This window comes from Diplotaxodon limnothrissa, linkage group LG3 (assembly GCF_057381915.1).
Source record: "Diplotaxodon limnothrissa isolate DT_005_m linkage group LG3, D_limnothrissa_male_GT1.1, whole genome shotgun sequence".
In the NCBI taxonomy this organism is placed as follows: Eukaryota; Metazoa; Chordata; class Actinopteri; order Cichliformes; family Cichlidae; genus Diplotaxodon; species Diplotaxodon limnothrissa.
Window position 1 is genome coordinate 13904165 of NC_140598.1, and position 20098 is coordinate 13924262.

At 42.1% G+C, this 20098-nt stretch overlaps 3 protein-coding genes across 4 annotated transcripts in view; 1 reads left to right on the plus strand and 2 right to left on the minus strand.

Annotated features, from left to right (window-relative positions):
- The window catches only part of LOC146634600 (protein NLRC3-like), a 720577-nt gene that overhangs the window by 364569 nt on the left and 335910 nt on the right, over positions 1–20098 (minus strand). The window lies entirely within an intron of this gene.
- Positions 1–20098, minus strand: part of LOC146634610 (protein NLRC3-like) — a 218654-nt gene that overhangs the window by 33492 nt on the left and 165064 nt on the right. The window lies entirely within an intron of this gene.
- Positions 2268–4604, plus strand: LOC146634612 (uncharacterized). Its single transcript, XM_085349617.1, has one exon. It carries the CDS (start codon positions 2268–2270, stop codon positions 4602–4604), a length of 2337 nt encoding a protein of 778 aa, XP_085205743.1.

The following is a 20098-nucleotide window of genomic DNA, read 5'->3' on the forward strand; positions in this document are numbered from 1 at the left end:
AGACTTACATCTCCAAATGTACTGGAACTGATTTGAAGCAGAGGACTCAGCCACACTGTTACTATGTACTGCATAAACACGTTTACCGATGAAGGTAAATCAGACGCTGTCCTGACTGTGTGGCTACATTTTGTGCTGAAAGCATCAAATCAATTGAATATGATTAACTTGCTATGAGAGGTTTTTACTCCAAGTGTGACTTTTTCTGGCTTCATACACCTTTCAGGGTCAAATTCAAGCACTTTGTGAGCACGTTTAATGTCCATTTTCAACATTTTCCAGCACATTACCATAAAAAGGATGCATATTTCACTTCGCATCACCCGAGTAAGACCACGTGAAAGGCCAAATTAATAAGTCTTCTCATCAGATATTGATGCTTCTTTCTTATGTGACACAAAAAACAGGAGGAGACAGATCTTTGCTTGTGTTGTTTTTTAAGTTCATTCATTCAAAACTAACTGTAAGACGCTTAACTACATTGCAGTCTGTGTTATTGTTGTAGACCTAATTATCACCTTTAAAGTGTTTGTGCTAATAACATCATGTAGAGTAAGACAGGCATAGAGAACAGCACTGACTGGGAGAGGCTTTGAACAGATGACATACTCAGATCAATTCAACACTTTAGACTTTAAAAATGCACAAGCGTCTTTCAAAAACCCATTTATTTAATCTATCATCATTGATATTATTATGTACAGTTATAATGTACTGTTCATCTCCCTTAAATAAACAGGCAGCCTTAAAGTGTGAAATAGTCACTTGTCTACTGTCTCAGTGGCTGATAGTGCCCCACAGGCCTCAATGTCAGCTTGAAGCCATCATGTTTCAATTGTTTAATGAGAAACAGATTTTGAATGAAAGCGAGGAAACTTCGGTAGCACAAAAAAGTGCCTATTCTTTGTTCCCATATGGTTCAGTCATATTACCGTCATTTCCCCCTAAGCTGTTCCCAAAGACACCAGGTTAATACTTGAAAAGGCTGCAGCGATACACAAAAATATCATCAATATTCTGTTTACTTGGTGACAACGTCGCTTTTAGCCTTCAATCAGAAAGCCTGACGTTGGCTAGTTAAGCATCGGGCTAACGTTTAACGCTTTCACTTGAGGGAAGTAACTCGTATTACTGCTACTGCTGTGTAATCTTGGTTCAATTCACAGCATATTCTACAAGTTACCCTGCAATAACTAACTGTTAGAATAGCGCCACCGTATTGTATCGCACTGAGTGCACTTCAATCCTTTATCCCGCGAGTTTGCTAGCTAGCAAAATAATAATACCAATTTTAAACAAATAACATGTGTAACGTACACACTCGAGAAAATTATTTACTAGTACTTACGCAACTCCCCCGTTGTGAAAACGTACAAATCCTTCTTGTATTTTTCGTTTTCCAGCAAACACTCATTAAAACGGCCTCCAGGCACATTAGCGCACTCACCCCCGACTGATCAGGGAGGGGGTGAGGGGTCACACACTGAAACAGACTAACGTGCAGAGGTACAGCCCAGGCAGAGAAATGTTGCTTTTAGACTTTGCGACTCGTTTTATTTCTCTATCTGATAAGAAAACTATTCAATCAGATAGTTATTTGTGGTGAATGAAATACGGTTACAGTTTCAAGAAGTTTTAAGCACCAAATCCGAAATCCAAGCACTGCAATATTAAAATCCAATTCAATTTCTTGTTTGCTCCGAAATCTACGACATGACTATATACAGAAAAGCTTGACATGGTATGCAAAAAAAACCCCGAAGACAATACAAATACAAATACATGAACAAAAAAGGTTTTAACTGTCAGTTATGTCATTTTAAAATTTTCCAAAACTAACATTTTCTTTGATTGACTGATATTAAATTGATTAGGGTCAAGTTTAGTGTGAACAATATTACACAAACAAGCACGTGTGTGCGCATGCGCACATATGAGAATCCCTTCGATCACTTCTCATATGTGCGCATGCGCACATATTAGAATCCCTTCGATCGCTTCTCATATGTGCGCATGCGCACATATTAGAATCGCTTCGATCGCTTGTGACGCGGTAACTTTGCTTTGATCCTTTCTGACGTCATAACTTTGCTTTGATCCCAAAACCCATAAATAGGAGCGCTCACCTGTTACTTTATGCTTAACGGACGTTGACCTGCAGCAACTGAAACCCTTTCGAGAAGTTTTGAGAGCAATTTACGAGAGAAACCAAAACAAGTTCAGTTTTGTTTCTCACCAATCCACAGTGCAAACAGACACATTACACCATGTCAGCCAACCCATCCTTCGGCTCAGATGAGCTTGGAATATCTAAAGGGACCATTTTGGGAGATCACCACATGGTAGAGGCCTTCCTTGGAGAAGGAAGCTTTGGTGTTGTAACGAAATGTCGCGATACAAAAAACAACAAAACGGTTGCTATTAAAGTCAACAAGAGCGACCCTGAAATTCTGCTCCAGGCAAAACTGGAAATTTTCATCCTGGAGCAGCTACGACGCTTGGATCCAGACAGGTGCAACATTGTCGAATGGAACGGCTATTTCCTCGATGGAGAGCGCATTTGCTTGAATTTCGAACTCCTCGACCAAAGCCTGTCAGACTACATAGGGGACCGGAATAACCAAGGTCTCCCAATGAGAGAAATCAGGCCAATTTTGAATCAGCTCACAAATGCTCTGTTCCACCTGGGTTCTGTGGGAATAGTGCATGCTGACCTCAAACCTGTCAACATCATGGTTGTGAACCGCAGTGAGTCTCAAGTCAAAGTCAAACTCATAGACTTTGGCATCGCATGTAACACCTCTGCAGTGATTCCTGGTGACTGTGTGGGGACAATTGGTTATTGTGCACCTGAGATTATGCTTGGCACTCCATATGATGAAGCAATTGACATGTGGTCTCTGGGGCTGGTAGCTGTGGAGCTTGCTACAGGGGTGCCTCTCTATCCTGGGGAAGACGATTATGACGTTTTGAAATTCATAATTGAAACCCAGGGTCAGCTACCAGATCATCTCCTAGAGTCTGGCTTGTACACTGACAGCTATTTCATCGAGGATAACCACAACGAACAGCGCTGGACATTTAAGACCCCAGAACAATTTCAATACGAGACAGATTATCGATCCAAGGAAACTCGATCGATAAAACTTAAGTGTCTCGATGACCTCGAACAACTGCTGAAGGTTAGGCGAGGACTGGAAAATGGCCAAACTTTATTTGTAAGGCTAATCAAAGAAATGTTGGCCTTGGATGCAAATCAGCGCATAACACCCTCGGAGGTTCTGAAGCATCCCTTTTTCGACCCTGGCCTCTCAAGGAGAACCCCCTGCACTGACATGAATAGTACAGGGGGAGAACTCCTTGTGCTCTCTCAGCAGCCTTCAAGCTGGAAAAGTCATGGATCGCAAAAATTCAGCTGCAGTTTCCAAAACTCAGTTGAATTTCCTCAAAAAAGAGACATCAACACCTCAGCCAACCCATCTGCCTCTGAAGATGATCTTCAAATAACGAAAGGGACCATTTTAGGAGATCACCACGTGGTAGAGGCCTTCCTTGGAGAAGGAGGCTTTGGTTTGGTAACCAGATGTCGCGATACAAAAAACAACAAAACGGTTGCTATTAAAGTCAACAAGAGCGACCCTGAAATTCTGCTCCAGGCAAAACTGGAAATTTTCATCCTGGACCAGCTACGACGCTTGGATCCAGACAGGTGCAACATTGTCGAATGGAACGGCTATTTCCTCAATGGAGAGCGCATTTGCTTGAATTTCGAACTCCTCGACCAAAGCCTGTGGGACTACATTGGGGACCGGAATAACCAAGGTCTCCCAATGAGAGAAATCAGGCCAATTTTGAATCAGCTCACAAATGCTCTGTTCCACCTGGGTTCTGTGGGAATAGTGCATGCTGACCTCAAACCTGGAAACATCATGGTTGTGAACCGCAGTGAGTCTCCCGTCAAAGTCAAACTCATAGACTTTGGCCTCGCATGTCCTGCTTCTGCAGTGATTCCTGGTGACCGTGTGGGGACAATTGGTTATTGTGCACCTGAGGTTATGCTTGGCATTCCATACGACAAAGCAATCGACATGTGGTCTCTGGGGCTGGTAGCTGTGGAGCTTGCTACAGGGGTGCCTCTCTATCCTGGGGAAGACGATTATGACGTTTTGAAATTCATAATTGAAACCCAGGGTCAGCTACCAGATCATCTTCTAGAGTCTGGCTTGTACACTGACAGCTATTTCATCGAGGATAACCACAACGAACAGCGCTGGACATTTAAGACCCAAGAACAATTTCAATACGAGACAGATTATCGATCCAAGGAAACTCGATATATAAAACTTAAGCGTCTCGATGACCTCGAACAACTGCTGAAGGTTAGGCGAGGACCGGAAAATGGCCAAACATTATTTGTAAGGCTAATCAAAGAAATGTTGGCCTTGGATGCAAATCAGCGCATAACACCCTCGGAGGTTCTGAAGCATCCCTTTTTCGACCCTGGCCTCTCAAGGAGAACCCCCTGCACTGACATGAATAGTACAGGGGGAGAACTCCTTGTGCTCTCTCAGCAGCAATCATCGTTTGGGTGGCCAGAATTCTAGGGGAGCTAGAAATTCTTGTGGAAAAAAAGCCCAAAACAATAACATCAACAAAAACAACCAATGAATATGGTCTTAAACTTGGGCACAATTTGGCTTGAAATCCATCAACTAATCTCTCAATATTCAAAGCGGAACAGCAGACAACTTACCATCACATCAGTCCTTCAATCAGACCTACAACAAACGTCTTCCTTCTCTCACCCCAACCGGTCGCAGCAGATGGCCGCCCCGACCTGAGCCTGGTTCTGCCGGAGGTTTCTTCCTGTAAAAAGGGAGTTTTTCCTTCCCACTGTCGCCAAAGTGCTTGCTCATAGGGGGTCATATGATTGTTGGGTTCTCTGTATGTACTATTGTAGGGTCTACCTTACAATAATACATACAGCCTTGAAGTGAGTGGTGATGTGATTTGCTGCTGAATGAATTGGGAACTAATTGGAAATCTGGATATTAATTAAATAAACCTGCTTTGAGCATCAATTAATTGTTGTTTGAAATTCTTTATAAATATATAAATATAGTGCCACTCTTCTACTGTTTAAATTGCAACTGTTTAAAACTGACTAATTTATTCATACACTTGAGCATAAACACACGCACAGTAAATGGCCTGTATTTGTACAGCGCTTTACTTAGTCCCCAAGGACCCCAAAGAGCTTTACACTACATTCAGTCATTCACACATTCACACACTGGTGATGGCAGCTACATTGTAGCCACAGCTGCCCTGGGGCGCACTGACAGAGGCGAGGCTGCCGGACACTGGCGCCACCGGGCCCTCTGACCACCACCAGTAGGCAACGGGTGAAGTGTCTTGCCCCGGGACACAACGACCGAGACTGTCGGAGGCGGGGCTCAATCTGGCAACCTTCCAATTACAGGATGAACTGCGAACTCTTGAGCCACGATTGCCCTATATACACATATACTTTACAGTACTAGTCAGTGCTTACATACTAGTTCTTTTCCCTACTTTTTCATGCTTACTGGTACAAATGCCTGTTACTAGAGTTAAATGCTATCAATGTATTCTCACAGTTATGGAACTGTACAAATGCATACAAAATAACGCTCACGTAAACATAACTGTGCACTAGTTTGCCCTTATTGCTGCAGTTTGTTTCAAGTTGTTCTCTCACACACACACACACACACACACACACACACACACACTATGTAACGTTTCAGCAAGAAAATACCGCCCCTCCCCCCCACAGTGACACCACCACCACTAGTCTGCACAGCTGACATGAGGCAGCATGGATCCATCCTTTCATGCTATTTATGCCAAATTCTGACCCGACCATCTGCATGTCAGAGCAGAAATCAAGACTCATCAGACCAGGCAACATTTATCCAATCTTCTCATGTCAAATTTTGAGAACTGTAGCTTCAATTTCCTGTTCTTAGCTGACCAAAACGCTCTTCTGCATTCTTTGGTTGCAACAAATGGTTGTATGAGCTACGGTTGCCTTCCTATCAGACATTTTTCTCTGACCGTTGACATCAATAAGGCAGTTTTTCCAAGAGAACTGCCTTTCACTGGATATTTTCTCATTTTTGTCACCGAAAAGGGTGTCTGTGTTACTTCTTGTCTTATATATATTGTCTCTGTTTTCCTCTGTCCTTTGTCAGTGTCTGTTCACCTACCCCTGTGTCTCCATATTCCCAGTGTTCAAGGTTTCCGAGTGTTTTCCCAGTTTAGGTTTTCATGGTTGGTTCTGTTTGCTACTCAGCCAGAATAAACAGCTCGCTCTTTTTAAAAGTAGGCTCCAGAATGGATGATGGCATGTTCGCATGTCTTTATGCAACACTGAGTGTGCTGAACTAAAGGTAGGCCTAGTTTCATTTTCATGGTCATTATTATCATGACAATGATTACGCCTTATTCTGATTATTTCTCCCTTTTGGAGATGTAACATTTACATGAGGGGTGTAGGAACATTTCCCCCTAAATATTTTTAGATAAATTTTTGTTGAAGTCACTGTTTTTGTCGTATTGATGATGCAGCTAGAATAAGTGCTTTTAAATAAAAGAATAACCATTCAAAGTGCTCAGTGGTGAAACTGTAACTCTTTCAGAGTTTGACAGCTGGACAAGTGATGCCGTATTTAAAGAAACACGAGATGAGTGCAGCATATTATCTGAACAGAGATCATTCAATGAGCAAGAATAAACACTGAAAGAGAAACACTTCACTGTTGATTATCATATGAAGTCTAATAAAAGCTGTTAATCTGTTAATATCCTGCTAATCTGCATACAGCAAATACAGAACATGCGACTTTAAAGCATCCAGCAAAGTGATAACTGTCCTCTGCCCACTAAGTAGTGACTCTACAAAAGATTATTTTCAATATCATCTTTATATTATATTTAGTTATTCTCCAGCGCAACAATGTAAGGAGCTCTGTGATTGGTTAGGAAAGGACAGACTGGCCACCTCGATTTTTCTTCACTGCACATTGATCCATAGCTTTGCTCTGTAAAGGCTAACAAAGTGCTTTTGCTTTACAAAGACATTCAGCGTCGGTATTCACTCTTTTAAAATGCCACTGAACACTGGAGTGAAATGGAGCCCTGATCCTCAGAGTTTTATTGTTGCTAACATTTCTTATAGATAGCACAGATAGTGCCCCACTGCAGTAATCACTCATGTCTAGATATTCCTGTTAAAAAGGAGTTTTTCCTCCCCACTGTAACATGGCAAACATAGCAAACGGATAATCCAGCTGAAGCTTCAGACAGCCGTCAGACAGTGAAACACTGCCATCTGCTGGACGCGAATAACAAAGACGCTGCTTTGACGGGTGAGGGAGTTTCAACAAGTCTGCAACGACTCAAGCATCAAACTACAGAACTATTCTAGCGGACATGGTGCTCTAATGACTGCTTCATTAACGCAGGTCAGAAAGGATCAAACATATCAATAAATCATAAAACACAAAACGTCTCTTATTGCCCAGGGCTCAGGAAGTGAGTGTGTTCCTTATAGCCCAACACGTTCTCACTCCCAACTCGTCAAACGTGTGACGCATGGTCAGGCTCCCTCTGCTTCACTTATGGACCATATGGACCACCAGGTAAGACCATTTAAACGGACAGCATTTATAGAATGACTATTAAAAGTCAGCGAGTGTCAGTAATGTTAATGTGGTTATGTTAGTAATACACCGAGTGCTAATATAACAGCTTTAAGATGCATTTGTAGATGTTATTACGTGTTTTACCGTCTTTATGGTGCTAGCTTAAAGTTACGGTGTAAACGTTAGCTTATATTGGAGGAAAGCTGTTACTGTTTAAACGATGTTAGCACAGAAATATTAGCTTCTGTCATGACTGATGAAGTTACTAGTTAATAAAGTTTCCAGTAAAGTGTTTAATCGCAGCCACAGACTGACAGCAAATATCTCGATTAGCTTCAGTGCATCTGTAATAAATATGTGCAAGTTTCAGTGCTTCGTTTAAACTGTATGATACTTATACTGACCCAGGGTCAGTGTAAAATACAATCCTAGCTGTGTGAACAAAGCCTGGCTGCTTTAATCCTGCATGACAAACCTCAGGATGCAGGTTATTATTACTCTTTCCTGCTGGCACACCTGTCACACCTGAGAGTCAGCTAGAAACTCACAGTGACGTGGACATCATGCAAAGACTGCCAGACTCTGTAATACTGCAAATGATCAGTGACTCAGGTTATCACTAAACTTTAAACGGCACCTCTGTGTCTCTGTGTGCTGAACATCTAGGATTGAGTCAGGCTGCATTGACTGTGGGACTTTAATGTGTTAAAAGCAGGTTGAAGACGGCTCAGAAACATTTGAAGATTAAAATTTAGCATTATGGCTGCTGGTGGTTTGTAAAGCCTCTACTCAGCTGTATTTTTGTTACTAATTTATGTTTGTTGTTGTTTAACACAGATTTCAGAAGAGCAAATATGCTTAATAGTTTAACTAGATTTCATTTGTCAGTGTGGGACTGCTGAGTCACCTGAAGAACTCATTTCATTCATTCTCCACATGATGTTCATTTACAGAAATGTTTCACAGGAACTGATTTCTCCCAAAGGGTGAACTAGTGTGTTTCCATAGATTACCTCTGTATGAATGTACTTCTTAAATGAAGGCAAGTGTTTGTCCTTTTTTGTTCCTCAGGTACAGTACGTGATATCAAGGGCAGGCGGTCATCACTGGGGGTAGACAAGAAGCAGACGTACTTCCAAGAGGGAGCTGCAGTGAGGTCAGAGGTCAGAATCTGAAACAGCTCAGGTTTATATTTTAGAGGTTATAAAAAATCAAAATGTATTATTTAAAGAAACCTTTAAATAATTATGATTATTATAAGAAATATCAAACATTTAAGTGGATTTTCTGTTACACATATCGTGTTAGCCCTGCAATAAACTGGCAGCCTGTCTTTGTCCTGTATCAGCTGGGATAGGCTTCATCCTCCTGCAACCCTGAATTGGATACATTGTATTCCAATTATGTAATCTGATCATTTACAAACTCAAGGTATCTAATCAAAATGTAAGTGATGCCGCCCTTGACAGACAGGGAGATTTTATTCCTCAAAGACCATCATCCAGTCGAAGTACTAGTTGCCACGTGGTCAGTGTTCTCACAACCATTGATTTTATCTCACAACTTGTTTTCACCAAAGAATTTCAGTAAGTAAATATTCTTCAATCTCTTTTTCCCCCCCAGTGTCTGCAGATCAGCATCAGTGTCCACGTGAAGAACCTAGTTATGTTGCCAGTGTCAACCCAACAAAAGGTACTTTACCTTCTTGTATATATTGTGATTCCTTTACTTTTATATTTGTTGTTATAGTTGAGTTAGGCAGGGCTTTTGTGCAGTCCTAAGAAACATACTGCCTAGAGTGTTTTTCACTTTGTGGAAGAGTTTCTTTATTTTTTTTCTGTTAGTGTGTGGAACTGAGGTGCTTCGTCAGGAGCTCCTTCAGTTGTTGGAGGATGGAGAAGAGGACGCAGCCATGACTTGTGAGACGTCGTCTGAGTCAGCTGCTACTCACTGGGCGATCAGAAACATGGTGTCCTTGCTAAAGTGGAAAGAGGCCAGGCCTTGTCTTATAGACAATATGTTAGCTACTCTGGATCCACAGTCACACCGTGTGTGTCAGTGTGGCAAACAAGTAGTTGTGAGGTGTCTGGACTGCCTGCCTCTTCCATTCCTTTGTGCTGACTGTGATATTGCAGTTCACACACGCTTTGTCCTGCACAGCAGAGAGGCAGTAACAGGAGGGTTTTTGCAGCCTTCATCAGAGTTTCACAATCCAATATGTACGGTTTTTAAGTCTTATGCATTTATTGCTATGTACTATGAGTGTGTGCTGTTATTGTATATTTATTGTGTATCATTTAATTTCCAATTCTTTTTATATATATTGTGTGTTTTTAATGTTAGTTCGGCTGTTGCCTGTGCAAAGACCAGACTGTGTGTGACTGCCCAGCAGGTAACGTTGAGGTTTCACCCGGTGCAATTGTGGCTCTTGTAACCATAAATGGTAAGTTGCTCTTTTGTCACACAGTACATACACAATAGATGTGTTTGCAGGTTTTATTGCAAATTGTACATTGCTACATTGTTTTGAATTACCCTCGGCCCGCAGTATATGTGGGCACCTGTCAAAGGTCATTTGGATTTACCAGACCGCTTTGAAAACAACATGGGAAAAAATGAATGTCTTTGTTGAGCCATGACTGGATTTCTCCTTATCCTTCCTAAAGGCCGTTATAACCTTGCACTGCCAGTGGTGAGCTGCACCAGCTGTGGCCTAATGTGGTCCCCCTCAGTTAAGGACTTCCAGGGTGGTGGATATTGGCCTGGCACCTTAAATTTCTGCACCCTGTTTTCAATGGATGTCTTTCAGTCTTTCTATGACATTAAGAAGCTGCAGCAGGGATGTCACTTAAGGCCTTTGTCAAAGTGCTGGATGAACGAACAGCCCATTTTGGAAGGGTGAGTTTCTAAATTTGTCAAGTTTAAGGAAATTGTGCAAATCAATGTTTATGATGACTGTCCGTGAATATTCTGTTGTTTGTCCTCTACTTAAAAGACTGGCCGAATATCAGCTGATGCCTTCAGCAAAAGTTTCTTGGAGTGGAGTGCTGTAAAGTGTGAGGTGGACAGGATGTGCAAGGAGCCATGCTTTAGCTGCCCTGCCTGCACTCCAGACATGCTCGCCGTCTCAGTTGATGGAAACTGCAAGCTTTATCGCTTTCAATCAAATGCAAGGTACGTTATGCATTGTGGACATAAATCAAATATGGATTTGTACAAAAATTGTATTTTGATGTTTCTTTTCAAACAACTGTCACCGTGTTCGTTCAGCACTTCAGAGCAGGGGAACTTTGAAGGTGTCTTCATTGAGAAAGATGAGGAAGTTGCTGAGTTTGTGAAATACATCCAGAGACACACAAATGATGTAAGATACACATATATATCAGTGCTGTCAGCGTTAATCTTGTTAAAATGACGTTAACGCCATAACCATATACTCATACGTGTGTGTGTGTGGATACATATTTGGATGGGTGGATATTTATTTTGTTTTTCTCTTGGTGTTGTCGTAATACTATTTACTTGACTTTATCTTAATGTGTACTTCATTTTGAGTAGCTCACACTTGGATGTGCGAGGTATACTGCAGCTTGTAGTCTTGGATACGTTTAAGACATTTTGTTATAAGGTTGAATGAATTCAGCAGTCATGTATTGTGACCTCCTTTCTATAGATCAAATGGGGAGGTGCGTTTCAGGATGGGGCCGGTTCTACAGTTGGAGAAGAGGTGGAGCAAGTAAACAGTTTCCTGTCTAGGGCGGCCATCACAACGAAGTACATGTCTAAAGCAGGTGTGTGTCTGTGTGTGAGATTCCACTCAGTCTCCTGCTCATTCATTCTTATTTGTATACTAACTGAAATGCAGGGCGGACAGACATGCTGAGCCTCCTGGCTTTGGGCTGGAACAAAAGGAAAGTGGAACAACTGGGCCGCACTTTGAGCCAGAGATATCTAAAGGTCATTTTTTCAACACCCATTTTAATGTGTGTGGTAATGGGGGAAACACCAGTACTCTAAAAATGTCCATATGAATGACATTTATTAATGTATTCTTAGATCATAAGGATCCTTAGAGAACAAGTGGAGAGCCTGAATGCGAGCAGAAATGAGCTGGGTGTGGATGACGACACACTGCAGCAATGGGCTGAAGGTGAGTCTCAATATAATGCACTCGTGTATAACAACAGGACCCACCATGGCCTCATTAAAGAACTTAGAGTTAAGATCTTTCTGACAGTGTCAACAAACAATGAAAAATAAGCTTGTAAAAGCAGAATTGATGGCAGAGTTGTTGCGTTTGATCAAATTGGATTGGACCTGGGTTGAAGTGATGTCGTACTAGTTGGTTTTATAAAGCTGAACACCAACATACTTGTTATCTCATGATAATGCAGCACATGAAGGCTCCAGATGTCTTATAATGAATATCATCAAGTCAGTGATTACAGAGTCCACTGTAGTTTGGTGACTGTTACTCATCCTGTGTTCTGATTAATATTCCTCTCACTTAGAAACGGATCAAACTGATGGCAGCCTTGGAGCGTTGCAGGCACGAGTAGAGGAGCTTGTCGTCATCATCAGAGTGCGAACACAAAGTCTTTACAGACAAAATGGTGTCACAGTTTCTTTGAAACGGACCGTTTGATGCTCAGTTTGTACAGCTTGTACAGCTACTTTGTAAACAGAATAAAATCAGATCCAGGTTTGTTTAAGCTGGATGTGATTTGTTCTAGCAAACGAATTGATGAGTGTAGATTAAAATGTAAATATATGCATTATGTGAAGGTGTTCCTTTTTATGATTATTTACAGATAGCAACAAGAGGCGACACAGAATTCACAAGGTCATCTTAGATGAGAAGAAACGCTTGGCGGCTGCTGTTGACGACTACAACAAGGAAACAAGCAACAAAGCAAATCATATCCAGTGATGCCCTCATGCAGAGCGACGTTTGGCCCTGGCAGAGCACAAGTGAACGTAAGCTCTTGATTTCTAAATATCCTTTTTAAACAAACTCCCAGTATCTGAGCAGCAGTTGAATGTTTTGTTCTTGAATCATAATATGCTGCTATGTTTTCCCATCTGATGCTGTTAAACTGCAGCTGCTGCTGACCTCCGGACAAAGAGAAAGGTCTTTGAGAAGGTGATGGCTGTGAGGCGCCTGAGAGAGGAGGAGATGATCCTTTGCAGGGAGATGCAGCATCACTGGACAGTGTTGCAAATGCGATCTGTGGTGTTGGGGACAATCTCCTCAGACTGTAAGCACATCTTTTATTTATTTATACATTTGGTGATGAATTGATTGAAAATAATAGCAGATGCTAAAGTCTTACTGGATCTTTTACCTATATTTGGGTTGCTAGCTAACACTGCCTTCTCCCTTAAAAAAAGTTTAATTACATGATCCTAACTCCTTGTGTTTATGAGGTGAGTTTTTTTGTCTGTTTGTTTGTTTTACTTATATTTAATAGTTTTGTTGTTTTTACAGCCTCCCTTGTTGGCATGTCGGAGGATGCACAGAAAGGACTCCATAGCCTGGTTTAAAAACAAAGTGAACTGAAAGCTGAAACGCTCAAAGTAAAGGACGTGTACAAGAGAATCCTCAGCCACCAACCACTCCTGGAAATGGACTCGGAGGAGGAGGAGGACGTTCCAGACGATGAGAGTGATTTGAGCACTTCTGATGAAGACTGATTGTGTCATCATTGATGTTATGTTTGCTAGAATAAAAAGTTAATCACATCTGTTTAATGTGATTTTTATAATGTCTGTTTCAGAAATTGCTTATCAACAGACATTTTACATGTTGAGAAGAAAAATGTAATTCCCTTGGTGCAGTTGTTTACCCTGAATCATTCTTTCCCATCTAATTTAATGACTCGTGTACATGTTCAGATACAATAACATCATTGAATTCATGGGATGCTTTCTGGGCTGCTCAAATTACCACAAAATGTAAAAGCACCAGGCAGCACACTCACAAGGACATGTTTTGTTCAGTGTTTTGTTGAAGAAATCAACAAGTACAACTGAGATGTTTGCTGTAGTGGTGTGTTTGTTAAGAAGCATGCCAGCACACTGGTGAACTGACAGTCCCAGAATGCACCCGAGCCAGTGACTCGCCCCAGAACAAATGACATTAATTATCTAGAAAGACAACCGTGATCAAAGACTAAGTAAAAGAGTAGGAAACAAAAGATAAGGAAAGGTACTGTGGGGTAGGAAAGAAAGGCCAGAGCTGTGCAAAATGACCTCCAGCAGGCCACAAATATGCACGTCTGCTCAAACGGTCAGATACTGACTCCATGAGGGTGGTATGAGGGCTCGACGTCCACAGGTGGGGGTTGTGCTTACAGCCCAACACCGTGCAGGATGTTTGGCATTTGCCAGAGAACACCAAGATTGGCAACTTTGCCACTGGCGCCCTGTGCTCTTCACAGATGAAAGCAAGTTCACACTAAGTACTTGTGACAGAGTCTGGAGACATATTGGAGAACCTTCTGCTGCCTGAAACATCCACCAGCATTTCTTTGGGGGACCGCACAGCCCCCCGTGTGCTCGGCAGAGGTAGCCTGACTGCCATTAGGTGCTGAAATTAGATCCTCAGACCCCTTGTGAGACTAAATGCTGGTGCGGGTGGCCCCGGGTTCCTCCTAATGCAAGACAGCGCTAGACCTCATGTGGCTGGAGTGTGTCAGCAGTTCCTGCAAGACGAAGGCATTGATGCTGTGGACTGGCCCGCCCATTCCCCAGACCTGAATCCATTTGAGGACATCTGGGACATCACGTCTCGCTCCATCCACCAACTGCACCACAGACTGTCCAGGAGTTGGCAGATGCTTTAGTCCTGGAGTCTGGGAGGAGATCCATCAGGAGACCATCTGCCACTTCATCAGGAGCATGCCCAGGTGTTGTAGTGAGGTCATACAGGCATGTGGAGGCCACACAGACTACAGAGCCTCATTTTGACGTGTTTGAAGGACATTACATCAAACCAGATGAATGATTCTGTATTGCACTGATCAAGGAACCAACCCAATAGGAGCTAAAGGCATCCTCTTCACATTACTTAACATAGTGAGTTTATACTATGTTTAATGTGCATTTTCTTCATCAGTCTAGAACATAACATGTTAGCGCTCCCTGGTTCTTTTTGGAGACAGATCCTGAGACAGCAGGCAGCTTTGGAGAACTCATGCCAGCTGTGGTCATTAAGGAAAACTTTGATTTAATATTGATTTCATGACAACTATCCTCAGGCACATATTCCTGGATATATACAATGACACGAGTAGACACTAACCCCCAGCAGTCTGGTGCTATGACAGCATAACTAAGGGCTGACCTGAACCAGCCCCAACTATAAGCTCTATAAAGAAGTAAAGTCTTGACCATGTCCACCTCCAAAACTCATAATGGACTTTGGAGGTGGACAGCTATCAAGCTCCTCACAGAGGAGCAGCTTGACAGCTAACAGCTCCCAATTTAGTTTAGTCCAAATACATGAATTCAAATTGAGGTGATAACTATTTATCAACAGTATGAATGTCTGTTCCCGTCCAACAAAGTTGTTACTACATACCATGTTGAGCAGGGCTTCCACTTGACTTTAACTTCTTTTTCCTGAAAAACATGATATAAACAAACAATTAATTCAGAAAGACATGCAGGTTGCATACAAAAAGGAGCCTACAAACATTTGTGTACTGTTGAATGGCTCAATATATTATACAGTTAGTTTACAAAAATATAAGAACCACCACAATGCTTGTACTGCCAGCATCGAGTGCATGTCAGCAAAGCAACACTGCTTACATTGTGGCTCACAAGCTCCACTCCTTTTCATCAAAACCAAAATTTTATCTACATTCTGTTTTTTACACTTTAAATCCCAGTTAGGTTAAATATTACCAGTAGCTTTTCAGATAAAACAGTAATAAAGTCCTAATGGTTTCATAAATCTTCATATTCTTTTTCATATAAGCATCGGGGACAAGGCTGTCTTGCAACTGTTGAGGTCACTAGTGTGCGCCCTATTTCTTCCAGGATCACTCTTCATTTGTAGGTTTTAGTGGACTCCTACTACTGTGAAGTGGTTTTCATGGGACAGGGGCTTGTATTCCAAGATCTGGGAGATTGTAGAAATGAGCTGTGATGCCCTTCTTGCCATCTTTCCAGAAATATCAGTGATCTGGAAGCTGTTAGGCTGACTTACAGCAGCAGCACTTTCTGCACCTGCAGAAACTCCAGGACACATTTACTAACAGTGTTTGTTGCTGTGTGTGCTGCAGCTGCAGCTTTGAATTTCTTTTGAGAGCTAATATTTTGGCTTTGGTGTCTTGTTATGAAATGTACAAGAGTAAGAGTGTTAGCATGTGTGTCAAAGCTACGTTTGACTGGGAAACTCAAAGCTCAATAACCTGTATCAACAACAATTCACTGCAGCCTGTGTAATATTTGATGCATCATAATTTATTCCAGTCTATCTTGCAAATACATGTTTGCGTTGCAATGTCATGCACAACACACACAACTATTAGAGCCTTAAGATCAAACCTGCGTCATTCTTTTGGTCCACTGCAGTGTAGCAGTCAAACAAGGAGAAGTGAAGTGGCCCCAAATGGCCAGGATAGAGATCAGAGGGTTAATGCGTAAAATGCATAAAAATATTATTGATTACAGGATAATACATTAATGTTAATATCAACAATAAGCTTTTTACTCTGAAGTTACAAGTATAAACAATGCTGTTACATTTACACTTACATTTTTTACTATAAGTATGGAAACAAGTGAACAGCATTTTATAATAAGTTTAACTGGAATTCTGTACACTGAAAAACAAACAACAGATAAAAAACACAAACAAACAGCCAGTGCCTTCATCTGTCCATTAAATGTCAAACATCGCTTTGACCTGTAGTCTCTGCTCGTCAGCACATGCTTTTAAAAAGAGCTCCATGTCCTCTGCAAACTGAAAAACAAAGAGGAAGAAGTCCCTCTACACAAAAACACTGTGGATGACAGGCCAGGCAAACATCTATTGACCTGTTTGAATGCCTCCTCATCATGTGAGCCTTGAAGTTTTTTTGTAGGAAGACTAAGACCACAGTGAGGACGTTTCATTTTCATGGACTTTCCACAAGCCCCAGTTTCATTTAGCACAGAGGGTGGAGCACATGAATGTTCTACCCAAGATTCAGGAAATGGTTTAGATGCTGGAGACGAGACATGGAGAGGGAGACGAGGCTCCACGGAGAGTTCAGTGGGGAGCAGTCCTGAATGCTGACATGACAATAATTGCCTTGCCATATCCCCACGCTGTATGACTGTCATGTTACAGAAGGGCAGTGAAAGTGCACCGGCACATCATTTTGTCTGTAAGAGAGAAAAAAAGAAAAAACATGTAATTTAAATGTAGTTGTTTATCTAACAATCAGATTGTACATATTAACAAAAATATCCAAGCCGTCCTCAATAATGAAAGCAAAATGGTGTGGATCACAAGAGCTGTCAGGAAATGTGGTGAACAGGAAAAATATTTAATGAAAACACTTTTTTCTCTCGCTGATGAATGAACTGAACTGTACAATGTGAAAAATAACTTTTAAGTCAACAAAGACCTGCAGAGGTGCTGAAAAGAAGTGCATATTTATGACTTTAACTATGAGGTATATTTAATACCAACATACCTTTGAAAGGCAAAGTACTTTGAATGTGTCCATTTATATGCTGCTCAATCTTTGCCCTGACAGCAGGGCTGAGAGTGGGGCACAGAGGGCAGTGAAACAGCCAACACGTGGTGCATTCCTGCAACTCTGGCCTGGAGGCAGAACTCCAATTTGATATTTGCATCTAAAACAGAGAGAAAAACAGATAAACACCATATACACATTTAAGTTCAGGTTTTAGCAGAAATAACACGTTACAGTTAGCATGTAAGAGATTTGGGAGAAAATTCTTTACAAAAACATAATTTACAAGAAACTTTTATTTGTGACATACGTATCTATTGACATATAAAAGACAATTGAACAAAGGCTAACTAACATCTTGGCAATAAAACAGAATAAATAGAGAATATTAGTATTTATACATATATAAAACTCTCTGTGACGACCTTTACAATGTTTTTGCAGGTGGAATGAGAGATATGAATAAAGTGCAATATGCAGTAAATGGAACAAAGTGCATTGATGTTACAGATCGTGAAAAGTAGTGAAGTGAATTTGTTCATAACAAGCAAAAATCAAATACGTTTGAAACTGACCACTAAATGCTAACCAGAGGTGTCAAAAGTGCACATTCTTACTAAAGTTTAGATGCCTCGGGGGTCTGACCGTTGTTGTAGCGCTAACAAAGTGCCAACGTAATCAGTGTAAGCAAACTAGATGATTCCTACAATTATATAATTATTAACGGCAAATTTAGACATGAAAGACTCTGTAACAACCTTTACGATCCACTTGCAAGGTTTCCACAGTCGATGGCTGTATCCCAATTCAGGGTCTGCAGCCTTAAAGTTCGCAGCCTCAACGGTCCATGAACTCTGAACATCTGAACTCTGAAGCATGAACTCTGTGTCAAAGATTCAAGCTGCAGTTATTTATATTTCCTATCACCTTAAATCTTCACTCAAAGACACTCAAGTATCTGTGACAGTGTGTATATAGATGTATCATATATAAGAGACAAATGTTGTTATTTTAATATGTTGGCATTACTAAATGTGGCTCAGTGCTTACATATATGTGTAAAAAGCAAATGTACGAGCTGTGATAACTGTGTCTGATAGAATGAAGAGTAGACTGATAAATGAAATATTCCTTTATTGGGTGAGAAAATCAGACCATGTCATAACTGCTTTAAGTCATACAGAATGGAGACGAGGCGAGCCTGAGGACAGCTAGGGCCAACCTTTCCCGTGGCATCAGAGAGGCTAAGAGACAGTACTCCAGGAAAATATCTCATCACTTCAAAGACAGCAGAGACTCACGGAGCCTGTGGCGGGGCATTCAGACCATCACAGATTACAAGCCCCCACCACAGACCTGTGATAGCACTATCCCCCTGCTGAACGAGCTGAACACTTTCTTTGCTCGCTTTGAAGTCCAAAACAGCACCACTGCACAGAAGACCCCACCCCCTCCTGGTGACCAGGTGATGACTCTGTCACCGGACAGCGTGAGGAGATCCCTCAGCAGGATCAATGCACGTAAAGCTCCGGGTCCTGACAACATTCCTGGTCGTGTACTGAGAGACTGTGCAGTGGAACTCACTGATGTCTTCACAGACATCTTCAACATATCACTCATCCAGGCTGTCGTCCCCACATGTTTTAAAGCCACCACAATCATTCCGGTTCCAAAAAAGTCATCTCCCTCCTGCTTTAATGACTACCGTCCTGTTGCACTTACTCCCATCCTGATGAAGTGCTTCGAACGACTAGTCATGCAACACATCAAGACTGTCCTGCCCCCCTCCCTGGATCCCTTCCAGTTTGCGTATCGGCCCAACCGCTCAACCGATGATGCCATCTCCACTGCACTCCACTCGGCACTCACACACCTGGACAAAAATGACTCATATGTTCGAATGCTGTTCATAGACTTCAGTTCAGCATTCAACACTATAATCCCCCAACAGCTCATTCAAAAACTGGTCCAGCTGGGGCTCAACACCTCACTGTGCAACTGGCTGTTGGATTTCCTCACCGGAAGACCTCAAGCAGTACGGGTTGGCAGTAATACATCCAGCACCATCATTTTAAACACGGGGGCCCCGCAGGGATGTGTGCTGAGCCCCCCTCCTCTTCACTCTGCTGACCCATGACTGCACTCCATCATACAGCTCCAACCTCTTCATCAAGTTTGCGGACGACACAACGGTGGTGGGTCTCATTAGCAACAGGGATGAGACCGACTACAGAAGTGAGGTGAGACGCCTGGCCACGTGGTGTGCTGACAACAATCTCTCTCTGAATGTGGAGAAGACGAAGGAGATTGTTGTGGACTTCAGGAGAATGCACACCCAACATGCTCCTCTGACCATTGACGGAGCGTCTGTGGAGAGAGTGAGCAGCACCAAGTTCTTGGGTGTGCACATCACAGAGGATCTCTCCTGGACGTACAACACCACAGCACTGGCCAAGAAATCACAGCAGCGTCTCTTCTTTCTCCGCAAACTAAGAAGAGCAGGAGCACCAGCCCCCATCATGTACACTTTCTACAGAGGCACCATCGAGAGCATCCTGTCGAGCTGCATCACTGTGTGGTTTGGAGCCTGCAATGCGTCCTGTCATAGAACCCTCCAACGCATAGTGAGAGCTGCAGAGAGGATCATTGGTGTCTCTCTCCCCTCCCTCCAGGACATTTACAGCACCCGTCTCACTAAAAAAGCCCTTTGCATAG

What these genes read in the sequence shown, in the direction of transcription:
- LOC146634612 (XM_085349617.1), top strand. Translation starts at nt 2,268, where the DNA reads ATGTCAGCCAACCCATCCTTCGGCTCAGATGAGCTTGGAATATCTAAA.